The 25,248-nt window shown below is 38.6% G+C and overlaps 1 protein-coding gene across 10 annotated transcripts in view; it reads left to right on the top strand.

Moving 5' to 3' along the window:
- Positions 1-25,248, top strand: part of AKAP13 (A-kinase anchoring protein 13) — a 395,855-nt gene that overhangs the window by 288,384 nt on the left and 82,223 nt on the right. For all 10 annotated transcript variants that reach the window (XM_049905678.1, XM_049905675.1, XM_049905676.1 and 7 more), the window contains 3 exons: positions 7,371-7,446; positions 13,865-14,004; positions 22,807-23,177. In XM_049905678.1, the coding sequence (XP_049761635.1) occupies positions 7,371-7,446; positions 13,865-14,004; positions 22,807-23,177 (587 nt within the window). The remainder of the gene's footprint in view (positions 1-7,370; positions 7,447-13,864; positions 14,005-22,806; positions 23,178-25,248) is intronic.

The raw sequence follows: 25,248 nt of genomic DNA, 5'->3' as shown, positions 1-25,248 counted from the left end.
GCTCCAAATCATCAAACCTTAGTAAATCTGTTTCTTCATCTCTGAAATGGAAACATGCTTCCCTAAAAAACCCAAACCCCAGTGCCCTCGAGTCGATTCCGACTCGTAGCGACCCTATAGGACGGAGTAGAACTGCCCCATAGAGTTTCCAAGGAGCGCCTGGCGGATTCGAACTGCCGACCTACAGGGCTATAAAAAGGCCAGATCTATGTTACAGAACTTTATAAACTGCAAAGTTCTAGTCACAAAAGGCCACACAATGTCTGATTCCATGTATGAAATATCCAAGAAAGGCAAATTCATAGAGACACAAAGGACTGCACCTGGGGCTGGAGGCCGCGGGCAGGTGTGACGGCTAGTGGGGTATGGGGCTTCTTTTTCACGAGATGAAAATGTTCTAAAATTAAATAGTGATCATGGTTGCACTACTCTATAAATATACTAAAACTATTGAATTGTACAATTTAAATGGGTGTATGTGGATCATATCTTAATGAAGATGTTAAAATCAAAAGATACTAATGATGATAACAATACATACTAAATGCATTGTGGTCTCTTAGATTGGATCCTGGAACAGAAAAAGGGCATTAGTGGAAAGGACTAGTGAAATCCAGATAAAGTCTAGAGTTTAGTTAATAATAACGTACGAGTTAACGTGTGGAGAAACTGGTGAGGATATATGGGAACTCTCTGTACTATCTTTGCAACTTTTCCGTCAGTCTACAGTTATTACAAAATAAAAAGCTCATCAAAATAATTTTTTTTTAAAGCAATAAACCATTAAATTGTCTCTTTAGAATCATTCAAGCATAGCAACTCAAAAATAGAATCTGATCAGGAGTTTGCATCACGTAGTTGTAATCGGATCAGTAGATTTTTGGCTGCCCGTTGTGGTTTAAATTTTTAACACTGCTTAATATCTACCAATTGTCAAGAACTGTGGTCTGAGAGTTTTATCTACTTACAGGCTAACAAGTTAGCCTGACAGTTTCATGGATGCTGGCAGAAGTCACAGGACTCTTGGGTCAGAGGCAAATGACTGTTATTCATGGCGCAGCAAGCAGCATCAACCTCAGCCCCCTTTTGGTTTCTCTTGCCCCCAAGTCTCACGGGAACAACATGAGGGGGCCAGGTCGGAGCTTTGTCAACAGCGGAGAAACCCCAAGTTTAGGAAACTTGAACTTTCATAATGAACAGTAAGCCTGCCTGACCTTTGCCCCTGACTGAGACATTATCATACTGTACGGGAAACAAACCTGCTCTTTGCTGTGCTTGAAAGGGAAACAGTATCTCTGTCTTCCAAGGCTGTTTGATGTACAAACATTCTTGAAAAAAAAAAACAGTCTAGAACAAAAGCCTAGAAAAAAAAAAAAGGCTAGCCTAGAAAAAAAGAATAGTTGGTGCCTTTGCTTGTAATATGCAGGAACGCATAAGACCCATGGAGAATTACCAACATTAGTATGTTCTCATCACTGTTATTCAGAAATTAGAGTATGTATTTAAAGGGATTTGGTTTAATTTTAATCCCTCATTCTTTCAGTAAGTATTTATATGCATGAGACTAATAGACTGTACTTTTCATGTCATTTTAGATACTGTTACATAAAGTGAATTACACATTTTGTTTTTATAGAATTTAGATGGGAATTGAAGGCAAAGAATGTTCAATTTACTCATTACTTGTGTGGTATTGAAAAGGTGATGATAAATATTCTGAGATAGAGAATTTTAGCATAATTTCCTCAAATGTTGGCTGAAAAAGTTGTTGGTCATTGAAAAAGAGAACAATACTGTGATAATTCAGAGCAGTTCATTTTCAGATTCTTCGCTCTGTTATTAAAGGGTCTTTTATCTCAGATTTTTTATTTCTCTTGGTGTGGTGGTGTTAGGTGCTGTCCAGTTGGTTCCAACTCATAGCAACCCCATGTACCACACAACAAAACACTGCCCGGCCCTGTGCCATCCTCACAATCAATTGTTGCTGTCTGTTTCTGTTAACTGTCTAAATTCGTTGCTATATTCATGCAGCTTCTTCCTATTAAGGAATAAAAGAAAGGAAAACGGTTTTTTTCCTTTCCAGCTTCAAAACGTAGTTTTAGATTGAAGTACGGTGAGTCTGGTCTCTGTTACTTTTAATGTTAACAGAGAAACGTATTCCATGATACGTGAAATTTTACTTATTTCGAATAAGATGCAGTTTAAAATGAGAAAAAAATCCTTTAAATGACTGATTCTCTCTCTCTTTTTTTTTTTTTTTTAAGAAAAATTGCTGTTTCATTTCTTCGGAAGATCTGGGTAGGGTTTGGTAAAGTTGCTGTATTTGTAATTACTTCCTTATCATGCCACTCAAATTACATTTCAGGGGCATATTTTCTATAATCTCAGGAAACGTGCTGAAGGTTCTTTTCTATTCAGGATCACTTTCAAATTTTTGGCAGCATTTACACCTGCTACACACCAGGAGCTCAAAAGTTGATGCCCCTGGCCCCAGCTGCCTCCTTTCCCTCCAGCCTCCTCTCTGCCCACTGTCCCCACTGCCTCCTCTCACCTCTGCCTCCTCTCCCCCACTGCCTCCTCTTTCTAATGGTAAATAGCTGAAACGAGTGAAAGAATTCATGTTTTGTTTCCTGTGGTTCTGGGTTTGCATAGTTAATTGCAAGCAGTTTAATGCCTTGCATTTCTTGCTTATCAGTTGTAATTTGACTAAATGTCCCCCACCTCTCTGCCTATTCCGCTTAGTGTGTTGTTGTTAGTTGGCTGTAGAGTCCATTCTGACTCCAGGCAGCCCCATATCTGCGGAGTAGAACTACACCACTTCTGTTCAGTACTGATGTTGATCTTTAGAAGGATTTAAATATCTTCTCAGCAAAGTGATCCGAAATCTTCTAAGGAGAACATACTATATTCTACCCACCACGTTGCAGTAGAGTCGATTCCGGCTTATAACAACCCCATCGGGTTTCTAAGGCTGGGTAAATCTCTATGGAAGCAGACTGCCACGTTTTTCTCCCACAGAGCCTCTGGTGCTTTCGAACCGCCGGCTTTTCGGTTAGCAGTCAATTGTTTTGACCACTGCACCACCAGCGCAGTGGTCATTAAATAAAACTTACAGCTTCCATCTTTGAGCATTACAAATATTCAGCTACTTAATTTGTTAGATACTCTTATTTAATGTCTTATTATTATTTAGAGTTACAGTTATTTCAATGTTAATGAGATTTGAAAACAGAAACAGAAAGAAACCCATTGCCGTCAAGTGGATTCTGAGGCACAGCAACCCTATGGGACAGAAGAAACCTGACACATAGGGTTTTCAAGGAGCAACTGGTGGATTCAAACTGCCAACTTTTTGTTTAGCAGCCACTGCGCCGCCAACCAAACCAAACCCATTGTCATTAAGTCGATTCCGACTCATGGTAACCCTATAAAACCAAACCAAACCCAGTGCCGCAGAGTCGATTCTGACTCAGTAACCCTATAGGACAGAGTAAAACTGCTCCATAGGGTTTCCAAGGAACGCCTCGTGGATTCGAACTGCTGGCCTTTGGTTAGCAGCCATATCTCTTAACCGCTATGCCACCAGGGTTTGCACTGTGCCACCAGGGCTCCTTAATGAGATCAGAAGGTTATAATGTAAAGGTATTTGGGAGTTGTGAAGACTATAATTTATTTTGTATTTTATACCTCTCTTGTAAGTGGTGTTGCTTTTGCCTTTAATTTTAGTTTCTAATTGTTCCTTGTTAGTATATAGAAATAGTATTGATTTTTGATACTAATTTTGTATCCTGCATCTTTGCTAGACTCACTTAGCATTCAGGTAGCATTTTTGTAGATTCCTTAGGATATTCTACATAGACCATCTTGCCATCTGTGAATAAAGAAGTTCTACTTCTTCCTTTCCAATCTGTAAGAATTTTCTTCTTTTTTCTACTTTGTTGCACTGCCTAGAACCCTCAGTACAATGTTGAATGAAAGTTATGAGAATGCACATCCTTGCCTTGTTCCAGGTCTCAGAGTGGCAGTGTTAGTGTTTCACCATTAAGTATGCTGTCAGGTGTAGGTCTTTCATAGAGGCCTCTATCAGTTTGAGGAATTTTCTTTCATTTCCTGGTGTTCTGAGAGTTTTATCATGAATGAGTATTGAATTTTGCAAAGTCCTTTTTCTGCATCTACTAATAATCATTTGGTTGTGGGTTATTTGTTAATGCATTGATTTTTTTCAATTCTCCGTCAACCTTGAATTCCTGGGACGGATGTCTCTACCTGGTTGTGATGTATATATGTGTGTGTTTTATATATTGCTGGATTTTATTTCCTCAAATTTTTTCGGGATTTTTGCACCTGTGTTCATGAGGGATATTGGTCTATAGTTTTTTTATTCTGTCTTTGCTAGACTCATAAAATGAGCTATGTACTCTTCCCTCGTGTTCTATTTTCTGTATGAGTTTGTGTGGAATTGGTTTTCTTCCTTCAATATTGGTAGAATTAACCACTGAAGACATCTGGACCTGTAATTTTCTTTCTAGGGAAGTTTTAAACAATGAATTCAATGTTTTTAATAGACTAAGGCTACTTAGGTTATCTGTGTTTTCTTGAGTGAGTTCTTTCTGGAATGCGTCCATTTCATCTAACTTGTTGAATGTATTGCTATAACATTGTTAACAATTCCTTTATTATCCTTTCAGTGTCTATAAGAGCTCTATGATCTCTCTTTTTAATTTCTAACGCTGGTTATTTCTAACTGTTCTTTTGTTCTTGATCATGTCTAGCTAGAGGTTTATTGATACTACACCTACTCCTTACTTACCAACTATCTTGTTATCTGACATTTCTCATTTACAACAATAGTAAGCCAGTAGTTGTAGAAGCAATGGCTGCCGAGCATCCCCTCCCTTGAAGAGGATTTCCTGATGGCCTCTGGGAAACTGGGCCATGCCACCCCATGCCCTCTGCTTCCTCCTGCCGGCAGAGGTGCCCCATCCAATTGCCGCTCGGGCTGGCCTCTGGGTGGACAGCAGAGGCAGCACTGAGCCAGTGGGCACCTGTTCTGGGTTCCCAGTTCCTATGCATCCTGGGGCCCTGCAGCTCAAAATTGGCATGGATGGAAAGGGAAGAAAGAAAGAGGGTGTTTGGAAGAAATGTGTGTGAGTCTGATGACATTCCCAAAGTGAGCTGAACTGAGCCTCAAGCCTCTGCCTCCGATGGGGCCAGGTACAGGACCAGGCTCCCAGCAACCTCGCATGACTTGCCAGGCCCAGAGAGCAGAGCAGGCTCTGGGATTCTGAACACAGGGCTGTAGGGGTGAGAGTGGAGCCCTAGAGGCAACTCTGCAAGGGAAGTTCTGACTCAGCACGGGAGGAAGGTAAAGTGTTTAGTTAAGCAGTGGGCCCTCCAATCACTCAGCCTGGCTTTATGCAGCTTTGTCTCCCCCCAAGCCCCCTTTTCTGCAGAGGAATAAGAGCACATTCATGAATCTTAGCTATTATTCTACAGTCATTTTTCTAAATTAGAAAAAAACGGACAAATGGATAGTCTGAAAACAAAACAAAAAAATCCTCCATTTTTTAATAACGCCCATTTTTGCATAATGGCCTGGTCTTTGGAACCTGACCACATCGATAAGAGTGGGTGTATTGATCTTTTCAAGAAACCAGCTTTGGTTTCATTAATTATACAGTTTTTTATTTCACTTATTTCTGCTCATTATTTTCTTTATTCTGCTTACTTTGGATAATAAGAAGCCCGGGTGACAAGTGGTTAAGCACTCAGCTGCTAACCACAAGGTTGGTGGTTTAAATCCAGCAGCTGCTCCAAGGAAGAAAGATGTGACAGCCTGCTGCTGTAAAGATTTACAGCCTTGGAAACCCTGTGGGGCAATTCTGCTCTGTTGTATGGGGTCAGTATTAGAACGGACTCAGTGGCAATGCGTTTGAGTTGGATGTGGGGTAACCTCTTTTTTCTAGCTTCTTAAGGCGGTGGCTTCAATTGTTGATTTGAGACCTTTCTTGTATAAATATTGGAGTGCTATAAATTTTATTTTAAGGTCCACTTTAGCTGTGTTCCACAAACTTTGTATGTGGTGTTTTTATTTTCATTTTATTTGGTTCAAATTATTTTCCAATTTTCTTTAAGATTTTTTTGAATTGTAGATTATAAGTTTTTGTTTTTTAGTATGTGGGGATTTTCCAAATATCTTTTTGGTTTTGATTTCTAATAATGTTGTGGTTAGAGAAACATGCTTTGTATGATTTTAATCCTCTTAAATTTGAGCATTGTTTTATGCCACAGAATATGGCCTTTCTTGGTGCATAGTAGATGTGCTCTTGAAAAGAAAGTTGTGTGTTCTACTGTTGTTGGGTGTAGTGTTCTATATGTGTCAGTTAGGTCACATGATGTTTTGCAAGTTTTCTATATCCTTGTTCTATCAGTTACCAAGAAAGGAGTCTTGAAATCTCCAATGGTAATTTTTTAAATTACAAAATTTTGAAGTTAATAAAATTAGAAGGTTATAATTTTAAGATGATTGGAGAGTTGTAAGGACTACATATTTTTAAAAGTTTTTATTTTAGGGGGGTGTATTTATTCTTTCATACGTTGAGGGATCGCACACTTGAGTTAAAGTTACCAGTTCTACCATGTATCACCTCAGCAACCACTCTGAGCCAGTTCTTCTGATAGAGATAATATAAACTTTATGTAGCTATTATAGGGATTAGATGAGATAATATATATAGTATTCTTAACATAAGTCTAGTAATTTTAATAATACCTTTGTATTATTAAAAAAAAAAAAATCTTTCAAACCATGGCATCAAATGAGTATTTTAATCATGTACTAAACTTCTTTTTTATTCTACCCTTGACCTGTACCACGGCTTTGTACATCTCCTTCCTCTTGCTTTTGTATGCTTAACTTTTGTTAACACTCTCTTTAGAGCCTTAATTGAGCACAGATTGCCTTGATTGTATTGTAGAAATATTTTGTTCTTGACATAATTTTATTCAGCTTGCAGTAAAGTATTAAAGAAAAAATAAAAGTAGATATGCAAGTAGATATACTTGCAAACTAAAATTAAAAAAAAAAAAAAACAACTCATTGCTGTCAAGTTAGTTGTGACTCATAGCAGCCCTCTAGGACAGCAGAACTGCTCTGTAGGGTTTCCAAGGCTGTAAATCTTTAAGGAAGCAGACTGCCACATCTTTCTGCCATGGAGCGGCTGGTGAGTTCGAATCGTCTGCCTTTCAGTTCTCAGATAAGTGCTTAACCACTGCACTACCATAGCTCTTTAGGTATACTTGGAGCAGCTGTAAAATCATCCTGCACTGCTTAACTGTCTGAAGTTCAATCTGTTTTTCTTTTCCTCCAGATAAACCAAGAAAGCTGGTGTACCATAGAACCATGCCCTGAAGCAGCATCTCTTTTGGCTCCCAAGCAGAGCCCAGGTAAGCAGAAATTTTCCAGCTTCCAATTTGCTGGAATAACTGCATCCAAATGCCTGTTTCCTGGAGCCCTAGTCCCATTCTAATAACAAGTTACTGGATTTGGAGAGCTTGCCTTTCTTAGCATGTTATGCAGTTAATTAGAGGAAGGGGCATATATGGGTTGGGTTTGTAGCATTTTGTCTCAGAAATGAAGGTGAGCATATATAAGCACTTAAATTTCATTTTTAGTGGTAGCAGATTTCACAGATTTTCAGCTGTGATTTATTAACTCATCTGTTAAGGCACCTGTGCTGTGTATATACATATGATATAGGTCTTTTAATCTGGTAAAACTGTGAATATATGTTATTAAGGACCAAAGCTGTGGTCCTCAATCTTGGCAGTACATGGGTATTATCTGCGGAGCCTTAAAATATATATTCATTTAAGGTCCTACCCTCTAAAATTCTGATTTAATTCACTTGGAAAGTGGCCTGACATCAGAGTCGGTAAAAGTTCTTTTGGTTACTGTAGTGTGTTGAGAACCATTGTACTGTCAGGATTGAGTCTTTCCTTAAGTACCCATGAAGTACAAGGAACAAAAGCTGCTGTTAAGATCTTGCGTGTTACAATGACAGGTGCAGCACACAACTTAACGGCTAGTTAAGGTTCCTGACTTTTAACTTGGGTTCAGCCACTAACTCTCGGTGACCTTCCCTAATGTGTGTGTTTATTGTCTCCCATCTGTAAAGTGTTACTAGCTTGCCTCACTTCAGGGAGAGGGGAGGTAGGTGTTGCAAGGATGGCCTACTTGGTAATTGTATGTTTTGTGCCTGTTGCTGCAGGTGCTAAGAGAACACACTTGGTAATTTGGATTCTGGGCTCTTGAGCCGCCCTTACCCAACGCCATTTCTGATTACCTTCCTGGTTTTTGCTGACCTGCTTTAAAAACTGCTGAGTTCTCATTTGTTGGTCTTTTTAGAAAGCTTTTAGCTATAGATACCTTACAGTAGTATTAAATTTAAAGGCGACTGTTCAAATCCTCAAGGAACCTGTTGGCGCAGTGGTTAAAGCACTCGGCTGCTAATTGAAAGTTTGGCGGTTTGAACGTATGGGAGAAAGATGTACAGCCGTAAAGATTACAGCCTAGGCCAACTCTTCAGACAAAGATTAGACTGGACTAAACTATACGACATAAAATGATGCTAGTGAAGAGTGTGCTTCTTAGCCCAAGTAGATACATGAGACTAACTGGGCGGCTCCTGTCCAGAGGTGAGATGAGAAGGCAGAAAGGGACAGGAGCTGGCTGAATGGACATGGCAAATCCGGGGTGGAAGGAAGGAGTGTGCTGTCACATCACAGGGGAGAGCAACTAGGGTCATATAACAATGTGTGTATAAATTTTTGTATGAGAAACTTACTTGAGCTGTAAACTTTCACTTAAAGCACAATTAAATAAATAAATTAAAAAAAAAAAAAAAGATTACAGCCTAGGAAACCCTATGGAGCAGTTCTACTCTGTCCTTTAGGATCATCCCTGTGAGTCAGAATCCAGTCAGTGGCAATGGGTTTGGCTTGTTCAAATCCTCTATCTCTAGAGATTTCCTACTGATTCTGAACTCTTTGACTTTACTATAGAGGAAGTATTAGAAACAAATTATATAAAATGTTTTTCTCTATCTCACATAGAAAAAAATGGATAAAGGATATTATTATTCTGTAGGTATGTTTGGGTTCTCCAAATTTTATAAGATTGACCTTGTTTACAAATTTAGCTGACACTTCTCCCATTTCACCCTCTGGAATCTTCTATTTAAAAATATACTACTTTCTGTGTTTTGGTTCCTTAAACTGTTCGGGAGCTTTTTTAAAAAGTGTAATTACTCCCAGCCACCTAACAAGTGAAACTTTTGCAATGTAAAGGTTAAATGGGCCTCACAATTTGAATATTCACAGGAAATATCTCCACACATTGTAGTTTAATTCACTCATTTAAAGAAATGAATTTTGAGCCCTCAGCATTTTCCCCAGGGCATAATCTTGAATTTTATAGACCCTCCCCACCTCAACCTATAAACACAAACAATTGGGCCTTTTTAGAGTGATTCTTTTTAAATCCTTAAGTAACAAAATCCTGGGTTTTCCGTTTTAGGTATAGTTGATTGTGTGTCCTAAGTACTTTCAGTCTCGCAGATTTCTTCTCTTTACTTCACAAACACATGCTTAAGAGAGCAATAACATTAGACCAAATAAGGTAGTGTCTTTGAAAATCTCTTTGTATACTCTTCAATACTGAATAAATACAAGATAGGATTATGATTAACATGGCTTAACAGAACCGTGCTGCATGTTTCCCTACCCTTCCCTAACTATAATCTGTTTGCACATATATCATTTTAAATCCAAGTGACTACACAGCATCTTAAAAAGTATAGACTGCTAGCTTTTAAAAGCTAATGGCTAAGTACACAAAAGATACAGACAGGTTTATATGTGGGTCATGAATGGGACTGGCCCCTGCTATGCCCACCTTCAAGGTACTGTGATGATGGGATACTTGCTGAAACACACATTATGAGTTAATGAACCCCTAACTTCATTAGGTACATTTATCACATGACTGCTGTATGTTGAAGGGCAGAGTTCAAGTAACATTAAACTAAAACCAAACCCATTGCCATCAAGTCAGTTCCAACTGATAGCAACTCTGTAGAAAAGAGTAGGTCTGCCCCGTAGGGTTTCCAAGGCTGTAATCTTTATGGAAGCAGACTGCCACATCTTTCTCCTTTGGAGCGGCTGGTGGGTTCAAACCACCAACCTTTTGGTTAGCAGCTGAGCACTTAACCACAGCGCCACCAGGGCTCCTTTCAGGTAACATTAAAAAAAAAAAAAAACCATTGCTGTCAAGTCAATTCCTACTCATAGCAACCCTATGGGACAGAGTAGAACTGCCCCATATGGTTTCCAAGGAGCAACCGGTGGATTCGAACTGCAGACCTTTTGGTTAGCAGCCATAGCTCTTAACCACTGTGCCATCAGGGCTCCGTTATGTATATATTATTTCTGTCACCACAACTCTTTTTGTTGTTGTTGTTAGGTGCCGTCAAGTCAGTTCTGACTCATAGTGACCCTTTGTACAACAGAAGAAAACACTGCCCGATCCTGCGCTGTCCTCACAATTGTTATGCTTAAGCCATTGTTGCAGCCACTGTGTTAATCTGTCTCATTGACTGTCTTCCTCTTTTTCGCTGACCCTCTGCTTTACCAAGCATGATGTCCTCCTTCAGGGACTGGTCCCTCCTGATAACATGTCCAAAGTATGTGAGACAAAGTCTTGCTATCCTCACTTCCAAAGAACATTATGGCTGTACTTCTTCCAAGACAGATTTTGTTTGCTCTTCTGGCAGTCCATGGTATATTCAATATTCTTCGCCAACACCGTAATTCAAAGGCATCACTTCTTCTCCGGTCTTCCTTATTCACTGTCCAGCTTCACGTGCATATGAGGTGATTGAAAACACCAAGGCTTGAGTCAGGTGCACCTTAGTCCTTGAAGTGACATCTTTGCTTTTCAACACTTTAAAGAGATTTTTTACAGCAGATTTGCCTGGTACAAAGCGTCGCATCTTTTGATTTCTTGACTGGTGCTTCCATGGACATTAATTGTGGATCCAAGTAAAATGCTAATTACCCCATTTCACTAGTATTGGATTACTTCTTGCCTGGAATCTTTCTGCTGATAAGTACTCAGACCTAAATTTAAACGATAATAGGTTAACTCTAAAACCAATGGTCTTTGCTGTTGTTTACCCCTTGATATGCTGTCCCAACTTTATTCATTAGGAAGGGGGCATGAAGGAGGAAAGGAGATATTTCTTTAATTTTGAAAACAACACATGATGTAGGGCATGGAGTAGCTTTGGAAGGGGGGAGTATTGTTTCCTGATTGCTTAAAGTCCTTCTCGCGCTGATTCCATTTTTTCACACTCTCCCTACCTTCCTACCCCAGTAGTCAGCATTATCTCACACAGCCAACTCATCTCATCCCAGACTTGGTTTGTGGTCCCTTGTAGTGCTGGTTCAGATTTATTTTCTTATTTTCTGGGTGAGGTATTCCTACCAGGGCTGAATCTGGATCTTCCCTGTGAATTTTCCATTAGAATATCTCGGGGCTGGTTTGTTATTCAGTGTGGAATTTGGACGTGGTCTGCTCAACTGCCAGTTGGACAACTAGTAGCTCAGCATAGTTGCTGTGACAGCCCTTTCTTTCCTTGGCCACCCCCCCAATTTCCCGTCAACCAGGGAATGGAGTGTTTGGTTTTTCCAAGTGGGGACAGGGGAAGAAATAAAGATCACACCCACCAACTCTACCTGCGTGCTCTATGAAATGTAAACAAAGCTCCAGAATACCCATGATTTCTAGTCTTTTAAAGGCAGAGCTGTTCCTCTTGAAATAATGTACTGAAATGGTTTGGAGCAAGATTGAAATGGAGCAGGGTCTTTTTTTTTTTTAACTGAAATATGTGCTTAAGTTTACTGTTTCAGATTAGTCTGTGGGCCCTGCCTTGCTTCCTGTGGCTTCTTTTGTGTACTTCCGTGTTGAAATTTTCTCATAATATGTCCAATTCTCCCATAAGACTGTAACCCCTCCCCCCCGGCACACAAACACTAAACTTCGCTTTTTATGTGAATTCTCTTAGTACCTTGCCAAGTGCCTAACTTAATAGGAACCCACTGCCGTTTAGACATAGCGACCCTATAGGACAGAATAGCACTGCCCCGTAGAGTTTCCAAGCAGCATTTGGTAGATTCGAACTGCTGACATTTTCACTAGCAGCCGCAACTCTTAACCACTATGCCACCAGGATTTCCAACTTAATAGAAAAGGCAGTTTTATTAACAGGTGATTCATTCAGTGCCTCCCTGGCCCCTTCCTCTTAGCTACTCAGCATATCCAGAGTAATTAATGTATTAATAACCAGTTTTTAATTTACTAATTCATCTAAATAAGAACAGCTTCCTCCCGTTATCGCCACACCCAGCGTGCAGGTGCACATTATTGTCTAAGCAAAAAATCTGAGACTCAAAAGGGAGACATTGCAGGTTATCTAGTTAAATCTCCACTTTTCCCTCTGCGTAGACAACTTTTCTGAAACCTCTTGACACAGTCACTCAACCCCTGCTCAGTCCTTCTGGTGAAGTGACAGTCATTACTTAGTGAGGCTGCCTGGAAACCCTGCCGTAGTGACTGTGCAGCTTCCACCCACTGACTTTGTTTTGGCTTCTGAACAGCGCAGAATGATTCTACTCACTGTTTCTCATTTGATGACTGTCCCTAGGCACATTTTTGTTAAAATCCTCTGCAAGCTAAGTGTACCTCAAGCATTTCCACTGTGGGACCTCATTGCCAGTGTTTTAATTTAAATGTATTACCTAGAAACAACCACAGTTCTTGGGTGTGGTCTGTCTGGCTAGCACTTAGTAGCAAGACTGTCCCCATTGTGGCTTTGAGTACACAGTATATTAATAGGGTTTAAAAATATTAAGGTTTTGTGTGTATTTATTGTCTTCTACTTTTTTTGCAAGTGCCTTGCATTGTCAACTCTTCTAGAATTTAGTTCAGTTTCAAGTATATCACACTTGTCTTCAAATCTTCTTGAAGGAGATTGACCTCCATGCAGTAACTGACCCTTTTTGGATTCTTGATTTTACCATCTACAAATCTCTCTAACCCTATCACTACGCAGCCACATGTTCATTTTGTCCACAAAGTTAAAAAGAGAGAATGGGCTAAATACCTTGCTAATTTCAAGGTACTGTGTCTTTGGGATTCCTTGATACCAGTGTAGTATTTCTGTCAAGGCCCCCTCCCTTTGGTTCAGCAGAGCCCCTGTCCTACTTATTGAGCTGAAAACAGATTCTAGATGATATACTTTTCTACTTTAGCATGTTTTTTTTTTTTTTTCTGAGATGAATTTAAGGTAGGAAAAGTTAAATAATTATATTTTTGTTACTAAGGAACAGAATCCCTGAGTGTGATACACTCATATGTTTATTAGATATACTTCCTTTTGCCTTTTATCCCAGAATTCTGATAAAATAACAAGCTTCCAGAGGGAACTTAGTCTCAAAACAAGGATTGGCCACAAACCCTATCACGTAGCTTCCTAATAATGGACTTCTGATTTTGATGGCAAAAGAAAAACACTTGGAGGAAAACATTGCCACTAAGGTACCTAAAAATAGGTGGAATTAATGGTTCTGAATCATCAGTTTATCTCTTTAACCCAGGGTGAACATGGCAAACTCATGGACATCCTGTAGTAATGTCTTAATAGCTTCTTAAAAACAAAAGAAACAGAATTTAAGAGACTGGTTTCTTGGATGGAAAGAAATTAAAATTTTATAAAGTATTGGTTGCATAAATTGTCTTTTTCAGAATGTGATGAAAACTTCCTCCATGTTGGACTGGGCAGAGAGTGTGCCTCGTCACAAGGTGGACTTAACAGACAGTCTGGGAGTGATTCTGACCTCTTTCACTCGCCCAGTGATGAAATGGAAAGCATCGTCTTCTCAAAGGTATTGTTCGCCACAATATGTGACTCTTGCTAGTAAGTTGTGATCCAGCTAGCTTTACAGGGCCTCTTTCAGGCTCTTAGAGGATCTTAAAAAAAAAAAAAACTAAACCCAGTGCCGTCGAGTCGATTCCAACTCATAGCGACCTTGTAGGACAGAGTAATATGATCTTAAAGGAGTATAAAATGTTCCCTTTTGAGGAAGAAAACTCCTTATTGTCTGGGCTTAAAAGAAGGCACTGGCAGTTTTAGATTTCTGCACAATCATGACTAGTTATGTGCAAGTTTTGAAGCTCACATTGAAGCTTAAAGAAATGGAAGTTCCTTTGGTATAAATTTAGTCAGATAACAGTGAACGCTTTTCAGTGGGCAGGAAGGGACCGCAACTCAGACTATATGATGTCATGTGTATAAACTAACCATAGAGTCATTTCTGATTAATGTGTTTAGTTAGGCCTAAAGCTCCCTGCTGAGCTTGGTGATATCACCTCTCCTCATCTAGCCTGCTTAATTGGAACTTTCTAGATCTCTGCTAGGGAACTGGAGCTCTCACCCTAGTGAATAGCCCATCCACATGAGTCACCTAGTGTTTGCATATCATTTGAGGCTGTCTAAGGGTTGGGAGGCAAGAGTTGGGAGGGGGTCTGCTTGTATTCCAGGCACTAAACTGAATTTTTACGCATGTGATCTCATTTCATAGTCCCAGCTACTCTGCTAGGTGGGTTGTTTTATCCTCGTTATAAAACCACCTGTCTACCAGGAAATGGAAGTTCTGATTGGTAAAGAAGTTTAACCAAAATTACTCAGCTGTAAGAGTCAGAGTTAAGATTTGTACCTCAGTTAGCCTGACTAAAACCTCTTCATTTCTGGTATTTTTCTCTCAGTCTCCAAACACCTGCTTTTATAGCCAGTGATTTATGTAGAAGCATGGCAGTGGCCAGCCATTAGGTACTTCCCTAAAAAGTCTTCCTCAGTGGTCATCCACACACTGTGTGCTGAGAAATATCAGAATGTCCCAGAGTTTGTCCCTAGAGTCTAACCTCCTCTTTTCCCTTTACTAAAAAATAATCTGTAGGCAAGACATTGCAACATCCTTTTCTGTGAACCATGAGTGGCGCATTAGGTCACTTCCTGAAGTCATTTAGATGACTCTGGCCTTCAGAGGTCTCTTTAACAGCCTGCAGTGTTTGTCATGAGCTTTTCACTTTAACCTCTTCTTTCCATTCGGTATGCCTCCTGGCAAATATGATCCTTGGTGAGTGTTATAAAAAAAAAAAAAAAGCTTCGTGTTTATTCTTAGGAATATTTGCCAGTTCCTAAGGCCTGTCTTTTCCTTAGTTCAACAGCATAAAATTTAATTTTGTTTTAAGAGTGAGAAGAAATCCTGGGATTTTTTTGGGCGCTAGGTAAGAAAGAAAGTGTGATCATAAAATATGCATGGTCTAGGCCATCATGTAATCCAAAAGAATAATTGAAGTCTGTAGAAAATATTAATAGTTGTTGCCTCCTTGCCCAAAGAGAGATAAATCAAAGCCCTTATACTTGTTGGTTTTTTTTTTTTTTCCAAGTTATAAGAAGCATCCACGGTTGACTAAAAAATCGAAGTAAACCCCTGAGACTATTGCCCTGAGATAATCTTCAAATTGAAACCAAAAATATCCCCTGAAGTCTTCTTAAAACCAAACATTAGTGTAGTTTAACTAATAAAAATTGTCTGCCTTAAGCGTTATGATCTTTTAAGAGCTATCTATATGGGATCAAATTGACAACAGCAGCTCAAAAGATTAGATTGGAACCTCAGGGGGCAGTGAATTTATGTTAGTGGGAGAGGAACAACTCAGAAAAGAAGGATGAGAATGGTTACACAACTCGTAAATGTAATCAGTGTCACTAAATAGCATACATAGAAACGGTTGAATTGGTGTATGCTTTGCTGTGTATATTCTCAACAACAACAAAATAAGTAAAACTATATATGGAACAGAAAAAAACTAAAGTAACTTTTTGTAAGATACTAAACCTTAAGGGAATACCCTTTCTTTCATATGCTATAGTTTCCTCCCAAAGTACTCAATCACCAACCCAAAAAATCACCTGTTTTTTTAAACCTTTCAATGAAAAAAATAATATTTACAGAATCCATATTAGAAAAATCAGTGTACAAGTACTAAAATCAGTAGAATTTCTAAACTGTGAAACAGGGATAATGCTTGCTATCAGATAATACTTAAGATTCTTAGATAAAATATTGTACATAAATGGATTACGTTATTGGCATGTATTACAGGTTGCTGTCAAGTCGATTCCAACTCTTAGCAACCCTACAGGATATGGTAGAACTGCCCCATAAGGTTTCCAAGGAGCATCTGGTAGAATCGAACTGCTGACCTTTTTTGGTTAGCATCCGAGCTCTTAAACACAGCACCACCTTAAGTATATGCTGCCTTGTGTATAATGTAATAAAAATTAATCAAAATTTGATGAATAAATAAATGAAAATGAAAAGCCTAATATTTTGGCAGTATTAAGCATGATTCCAGGTACAGTGTAAAAGTTTGCAGCAGTTTTTATATTCCTATGTATAGTGTATATAATGTTTATACCTCTACATGGCATAGATAGTGTACAGAATATAGATACAGTATAACTCTAGTGACGGAAGCCAATTAGGTTATTACCCCAACATTTTATAATGAAAATTCAGAAGCATATAGAAAAGTTGAAAGAATTATGCAGTGAACACCCACATGCCCACCACCTGTATTCTACAATAAACATTTAATTATATTTGTTTTTTTAGGTAACTGTACACCTGTCCTTCCCTCTGTCCATCCCCAAGTCCATCAGAAATTTCTGATGGATTTTAAAATAAATTACAGATATCACAAAACCAAGGGGGAAAAAAAACCATTGCCATTGAGTCAAATTCTGACTCGTAGAACTACCTCATACAGTTTGTTATTTAACTTTCCTGAGCCTCAGTTTTCTTATGTGTAAAATGAGAGTAAGAATACCTACTAAATTGAATACTGTCAGGATTAAAGGAAACAATTCAACTAAATCATTTAGCATAGAGCCCCACCCGTGATTAAAACCCAAAACTCACTGTCATGGTGTTGATTGTGACCCATGGTGACCCCAAAGGGTTTCCAAGGCTGTAAATCTCTGTGGAAGCAGGCTGCCACATCTTTCTCCCGCGAAGCTGCTGGTGGTTTCGAACCACCTACTTTTTGGTTAGCAATCAGTTGCTTTAACCGCAGCACCACGAGGGCTCCTTCCACAGGTGATTAGTTTCCAGTAAACAAACATTACAGTAAAACCTGCAAAAGCCAGAACTTGTGTAAGGTGGAAACCTGTCAGAGAAGGAAAACCAAAATATTTTCCATGAAAACAACCAATAGAAAAGTGGTAGCTGCACCCTGTCGAGGGTGGAAAACTTGTGAGACCCAGAAAAACAAGGCAGTCCCATTGAGTTCCAGCTCTCACAGGTTTCACTGTACTATTTAAATTTAAGTCATAGTTATGTTGTACATACACTTAAGTAGTAACACTAGTTTCTTGAGTTTTACGTAGACAGTGTGATCATTTAATTTAGACCTTTTCGTTAACTTTTAGTTACATAATTATTTTATTATTAAATCTCCTTAGTTTATTTAACCTGAAATTAAGCAGAACAGTAGTAGCCTTTGGTCACTTCATCAGCTCAGCTCCTGCCCCTAATACAGAGCTGTCCATTTAAGACTGATGCTTGTAAAGAGCAGCCACACTTATGCCTCTGTATTGCTTAGGGGGCCCATTTTTTGCAGGCATTTTGTCTTTGATTCAGAGACTTCTACTAGCCTGGTACAAAAAAAAAATGAAATTCTGCAAATGCTAGCCTGGTAACATTTGCAGAATTTCAAAATTGCATAAGCCCTAAGAAAATAGAGCCTGATGGTAGAGGGATACACATTTGTGTTTTTCCATCCTCATATGCAGGAGGAAATTCAATTGCGAAAGACTCAAGGGAAGAAGGATTCATTTGTACATCTCAAGTATATAGGCTCAGTCTTCATTTCCCAAATGTTTACATTCTCAAAAACATAAGTAGCTCCTACCCTACCACCCCATCTCTCCTTTGTCTGCCTTTCTTGGTCTCTGCCCTGTCGTTGTTAGTTGCCATCAAGTCAGCTCTGACTCATGGCGACCTCCTGTACAACAGAATGAAATGTTGCCCTGTCCTGCACCATCTTCACAATCCTTGGTGTGCCCGAGTCCATTGTTGGAGCCACTGTGAATTTCGAGTGCCTTCCAACGTAGGGAGCACATCTTCCAGCACTGTATGGGACAGTATTCTCTTGTGATCCATATGGTTTACATTGGCTAATTTTCAGAAGTAGATTGCCAGGCCTTTCATCCTAGTCTGTGTTAGTCTGGAAACTCTGCTGAAGCTGTCAACCATGGATGACACTGCTGGTATTTGAATACCAATGGCACAGCTTCCAGCATCATAGCAACATGCATGCCACCACAGTACGACAGACTGACAGATGGGTGGTGGCTTTGCCCCAATTCAGTCTTAATATATATCGATCTAAAAATTGAAGTTTATTTATAGCAGAATGTTAAGAAAAAGCTTATATTTAGGCAGAAAATTATGTTTTGGCTGTCAATTTATAGGACTAGAAATATCACCTAGTTATGACTCCATGTGAACCAAATGTCTTTGTTAAACTGATATCCATGGTGTCATTCTTTCTAACTATTAGATGTAATATCCTAAGTAAGTCCCTGAAAATTATTTAATTACCAGATATTTTAAGATAAAAGATCTCTACAAAGAAAGACTGACACATAACTCAAAAACTCTTGAGACGGGACTTTGAATCTTAGACATGGAACATTCCGCCCTGTGTCAGAAGCCATAACTATTTTCTTCCTGCCGGTATATATAGAATATGTATAACAGTATATATGACAGCCTCAAAACCTGGTGCTTTGGGAGGGGAGGCAAGAGGAGAAGTAATAGTTCTCTTATCTTTTATTTGACAGATGTCTCTAAGAATTTCGGCATAGTGGCTTCAGGAACTAGAAAGGAGTTTGTTTTTTTTTTTTTTTCCTTGCCTAAAATATTTCAAAAGCTTAGAACCTGGCTTTTCTTCTGTCATCAATGGTCTAATTAGATGGATTAACACTTTGCAACAGGCCTTATATTAATTTCTAACCTCTTTAGATCTAAAAGTCGTCTGTTTACAACTTTCATATTGGATAGGAAAATGAAAAGAAAAAGTGACTTATTTATAGTCATGTACTTAGAGAAAAGCCACTTTTTTTTACTTAGAGAAAAGCCATGACTATATTACTTGATTTCTAGTTAGGCCACGGACTGCTTTCTGTTCTGCAGGGATATTGTCAAGACATGAGGAAATTGGGAAAGTCTTTTGAGAAAACTTAGAGTCTTAGGAAGAAGTAATTTAGAGCCTTCTTTAGAATGAATCCAGTATTAAAGAAAACCATTTGCCTTAGCTGCCTAATAATTGAGTTCAGTGTTAATTTCTGAATTTTGTCCCATTTTTCATCTTCAAGTAACATCCACTCACTCATGAGAATATTATACTGTGAGAAATTAATTCTCCTCAGGAATGCAGGGCTGAAGAAACCATGTAATCACTATGAAAAGACTCCGTGGTCATTTAGTTTGCCAGTGCAATCAGAGTTAAAAACACAAACCAGGAAATGTCACAGCGCACACCAGGAAAAAGACTGTGTTGAAGATATATTCTAGACAAATTTCTCCTTTATTTTAATACATACAAACAGGCAGCCAAAGATTTTCACATTTTGATTTTATGTCTTAAAAAAGAGTAGATGCTTGTTTTGTAAGTTTCCAGCCCATAAAGTGCCAGAAAGATAGCAGGGACTTTTTCAAGGTATTATTTTTCCAAGATTGGATGCCAGGGTGAAGAGTGCCTATCTACTCTTCTGGGTTGAGAAAAGCTGACTTCTAAGAAGAATCTATCAAAGATAAGTAAAAACTTTAACTTAGATCTTTTATTATTTCCTTTAAAACCTTTCTTATATGTTTTAGAACAGGCTTGTCACATTTTTCTTTATTGATGTCTGTTCTGTTTGCCTCCTGGTAATGGTTTGAGAATTAGCAATTTAGAAAACTTAAGGAATAAGAAAGCTAAGACATCCTGAAAGTGTCCCCTAAGTTGGTATTCATGACAACTTATATTTCTCCCCTCTGTGGAGAGTAGCTCCATGAGTAGAAACTCTTGAGGATGTCCAAGTCAGTCCCTCATTAACTAAATAAAATGAAAAATCAATAATTTTGTATTACAATAATAGCTACCTTGTTTTAGAATTTACTTGGTGAAATAGTTTTATTTTTTTATAATTTTATTTGTTGTTGAGAGTATACACAGCAGAACATACACACCAATTCAACAGTGACATCAATTACAGATTTCAAGTTGTGCAGCCATTTGCACCCTCCTTTTTTTTTTCTAAGTTGTTCTTCCCCCGTTAACATAAACTCATTGCCTGCTAAGGTTCGTATCTGATCTTTCAAGTTGCCATTGTCCATTTGTTCCCATATAGATAGATTTTAAAAGAGCACAGTGCTCAAGGCAGACATTCTTTACTAGTTAAGCTAAACTGATGTTTGGTTTTAAGAAGACTTCAGGGAATATTTTTGGTTTAAGTTATAAAGATTATCTCAGGGCAGTAGTTTCAGGAATTCCTCCAGCCTCCATGATTCTAGAAAGTCTGGATTCCCTGAAAATTTGAAATTCTTTTCTGCATTTTCTCCCTTTTAATCAGAACTTTTCTGTAGAATCTTGATCAGAGTGCCCAGTAATGTTAGCTATGCACCATCCAGTTCTTCTGGTCTCTTGGTAGAGAAGGTAGATGTTCATGGAGGCAATTAGCCACACATTCCATTTCCTCCTCCAGTTCCTGACTCTCCTTCTTCCTCTGTTGCTTCAGGCGAATAGATACCAATTATCGTGCCTTAGATGGCCACTTGTAAGCTTTTAAGACCCCAGGCACTACACAAGGAACTAGGTGGTAGAACAGAAGCACTAAACACATTATTAGGCCAATCAAAGTATAGTATTATTTTACTTTGTGGCCTGGTAAAGGGAACAGTGAACATTTCTCATACTGACTTTCAGATTTTGTTCTTACAGGGTTTTGTCCAGATAATTGAGATAACAAAACGGGACAATTTGAGTTAAAATCAGCCTGGGTTCAAATCTTGACTTTGCTTCTCACTGCCTACGTACTGGAGCCCTGGTGGCACAGTGGTTAAGAGCTCGGCTGCTAACCAGAAGGTCGGCAGTTTGAATCTAGCAGCTGTTCTTGGAAACCCTATGGGACAGTTCTACTCTGTCTTACAGAGTCACCATGAGTTGGAATTGACTTGACAGCAAGGGGTTTGGGTTTTTTTTTTGTTTGGCCTGAGTGCTTGGGAGAATCTATAAGACAATGTGGGTCTCAGTTTCCTGACCTGTTCAATGATCCCTTTGCATCTTCTTTCTCAGTCTTATACCTTAGACATTGTTTAAACATCAATTACTCTAAGAACCTGAATTCTGTAAAGTGAAAAAATCTCGTATTTACTGATAAGATCTAGTCCAGAAGATATAGAGAGATGATGTGCTTTCGAAGTGCTGTATTAACTTTTTAAAGAGACTCTTTCTAGGATAGAGGCTGGTTCTTGTTCCAGGGCCGAAAGGGCTCATTTGTTCTCATAAATTTTTTTTTTGTCCTCTAAGAACTGTAAGTTTTGGTGCCCTTAATTAAAACATTGAGTGGACAAGCTAATTAGGAAAATGCTATGAAGAAGAAAAAAAATCACAAGATGTCCTTCCCTATTCCCTGCTTCCTATTCTGTATGAGTACAAAATAAAGATATTAAGGCAGTTTGCTTACATCGATAACTGATAATGTGATCATGTTTGAATTTATCTCTACATCTCTTAGCAACTTTTATTTATCTTTGGGTCTGTGAGATGCCATGAAGCTCATTTTTCCCTCTCCAATTAAATTATGTGGTCTGATGTCTTTCAACAAGTAGAGAATGTCAGGCTGCTGGGACCAAAGTTGCACAATCCCTGTTAGGTTCTAGAGGTTGGCCCAGGAAAGAGCATCATCACTCTTATCAAAGACCCCATTGCCAGGACTGATTATTTTATGTATGATTTGGCTTGATAACACTAACTGAATTCTTAGTGAAATGAGAAGAAGAAATAGCTTTCTTTCATTTAGGTATTTGTGGCAGATATTTGGGTATTTGTGACAGGCATTATGTAGGGTCTTAAGCTATTGAGCATTTTTCCAAAAGGCCACTAAAAGCTATCATCAGCAAATGATTATTGTAGCCAGGCAGATTGCTTCATTTTCAGTTAAGGCTTGTGAAAAAGTTAGACGATATGACATGGATTTAGAGTTTTCACTCCGCAGAAATCCCAGAGACAGATGGGTTCCTTTTCATTTCAGTTGATGGTATTGACTGAAACAACTGGCCTGAGTTAGATTCTTTTTCCTTTGTAGGGAAGAAAAAAAAGATGTACTTCTAGTGTAGGTGAACTAATGGAAGAGAGTAGAAAGAGGATAAACCATTCCTGCCTGGAAGCTCCGAGTATGTGAACCCAACTGTGATCATACTTAAAAAAAAAAAAAAAAATCTGTGTCTGGAAGCCAAATTGTGATCTTACCCATCTCAGACCCAACATGAAGCCATTTTGCTTGACCTGAAATCACTGAGATGGTCTGTTTTCTCCTGCCGTTTTTAACCACATGTGCTGTCTCTCTATTATAGCCCGAGGAAGAGCAGTTAGTATGTGATACCACTGGATCCAGTTCTTCCACCGATGACACAGCTTCCCTGGATCGACATTCTTCCCATGGCAGTGATGTGTCCCTCCCCCAGATTTCAAATTTGAACAAGTCCAAGGATCCACAAAGCCTTAATGGCTTCTACAGCCATGGGATGGGAGCTGAGAGGCGAGAGAGTGAGAGTGAGCCTGCTGGTTCAGGTGAAATGGAAGAGGAGGAGATGGACAGCATCACTGAGGTGCCTGCAAACTGCTCTGTCCTGAGGGGCTCTATGCGCTCTCTGTCCCCTTTCCGGAGACACAGCTGGGGTCCTGGGAAAAATGCAGCCAGCGATGCGGAAATGAACCAACGGAGGTGAGATGGAAGGCCCTTTGTCTAGTCTCTCCAATGTCTGCTTGCTTTTGAAAAGTTGCTCCTTTGATATTTCAGTTGGCAAAAGATTTTAGGAGATGCCATGGTATAGAAGAAAGAATATGGGCATAGGAATCAGGAAAACTTATGTTCAGACTTGTGTTCAGGTCTAAAATTTACTACATGGATGACCTTGGGCAAGTTACTCGACCCCTCAGAGTTTTAATTTTCTCATCTGTAAAATACATGCCTTTCAGAATATTTACAGTAATAAAGTGAAATAACGTGTCACATAGTAGGTATTTATAAATGGTAACGTTTATTCTTGCCAGCTTTTGTCAATGAAATCCATAGATTAGAAAATACAGGGGAATAATTTCAAGTAATTTTTGAATTGAGAAAAAAAAATGAAATCTTATAGTCTCAACACATCTAAGTTTTTCAAATTACATCGCAGGAATTAAAGCGATTTGTTTCTAAAGTGTTGATAAACTCTAAATTATCAGTGTTAATCCTCAATAAAGCATACAGAAATCATTAAATATCATTAAATAGTTGATATTTTCCCATATGTCTTACGGTCTTGGGGACTTTCATAAATGTTACCTGGTCTTCCATTTGGTTTGGGAGCAAACTGTGAGACAATAAGTTGAATTTGGCTTCTTACTATTGGCTGCCTAGATGAATTTAAACAGGTGGTTTTAGTTCTAAAGAACAGAATGCTGTGATCCTGCATATTGTGCTTAAAAGAGTGTGCTTACTCCAAAGCTACTCTCTTAATGAGGAGAACCCACTGAGTTGGGAGGCTGACCGTGTATTTCCTCCCCCATCTACTCTTCTTTTAAAATAGTTGATGTAAACAGCTCAGCTGGAGCAATTATTCCCCCCCCCCTTTTTTTTTTTTAAATCCTAGACCTCTTTATGATATTCTGGCTCAAAATTTATGACTGTAAGTACGTGGAATCTAATCAAATTCATTCATTCTTTTATTTAACAAACATAATGTGTACCTACTCGATGCCAGGCACTGTTCTAGGTTCTGGAAATACAGAGGTAAACAAGACAAAGTCCCTGCCTTCATGGGGCTCAGAGTAATACCTTACACTTTGCTAATTTGCTAATCTTTTAAGACTCTTCTAATAACACATTATCGTATAGAATTTTTTTTATCTTCCCCGTGAGTCAAGTGATATGACCCTCACTTTTACAGATTTGGAGACTGGTGCAGATAGGCTAAATCACTTACCCAACCAAGGTCAGTGGAATCCAGGTTTCTGGTCCCTCAGTCAAGTGCTTTTTCTCCAATTCCATATAACTCTGTGGTGGGGTTCAGGTTGCTGACATCAAAATAATTGATGTGCTCTATCTTCTACATAATGTTTATATACATTTGAAACCCTAGATTATATAAAAAAGTTTCTTGAAGCTTTCCTTTTCAGCTTTATTTATGCTGTGCTACTTTGTTTTTAGCATTCACATGTATAAGAAAAAATAAGAAGGTGAGGAATGATCCTTCAGCCAGAATTCTCTTCCAGAAGCAAGGGTAGTTCTTTGACTGCACATACTGGTCTTTAATAATAACAGCATTAAGGAACTGGGATTTATTTTATGTATATAATGCGTTTTTCTTCATAACCTGCTGTGGATCCCTTTGCCTTTGATTTCAGAGCTAGATGTGACTTTATGGATCGTTTTGCTCAGATGAGAAAATTGAAGCTCAGATTGAATGATTTGCCCAAGATTACATGTTGATCTTAAGACTGAACTGAGCCTAGGACCATATCACCAAAGCTATTTATATTTTCAGTCTATATAATGTCACCGAATTTCGTATTTGGACTTAAAATCACTGATTACCTAGCATAACCGTGCCAAAAATCTGGAGATTACTTTTAGATTATTTTAGATTAAGAGGTTGTAATGATCACTTTAATTAGTTTGACTAATTCATACACTATCCAAATATTACTGAATTTCAAAGACTTAAGAAATTAAAGTTTTCAATGATGTTTTTTTCCCCCAATTTTACATGCTTTTAAGTGTTTAGGATTTAATAATTCATTGTCATCTGATT

The sequence above is a fragment of the Elephas maximus genome, chromosome 13, assembly GCF_024166365.1.
Source record: "Elephas maximus indicus isolate mEleMax1 chromosome 13, mEleMax1 primary haplotype, whole genome shotgun sequence".
Taxonomy (NCBI): domain Eukaryota; kingdom Metazoa; phylum Chordata; class Mammalia; order Proboscidea; family Elephantidae; genus Elephas; species Elephas maximus.
This window is presented reverse-complemented; position numbering and strand designations above follow the sequence as displayed.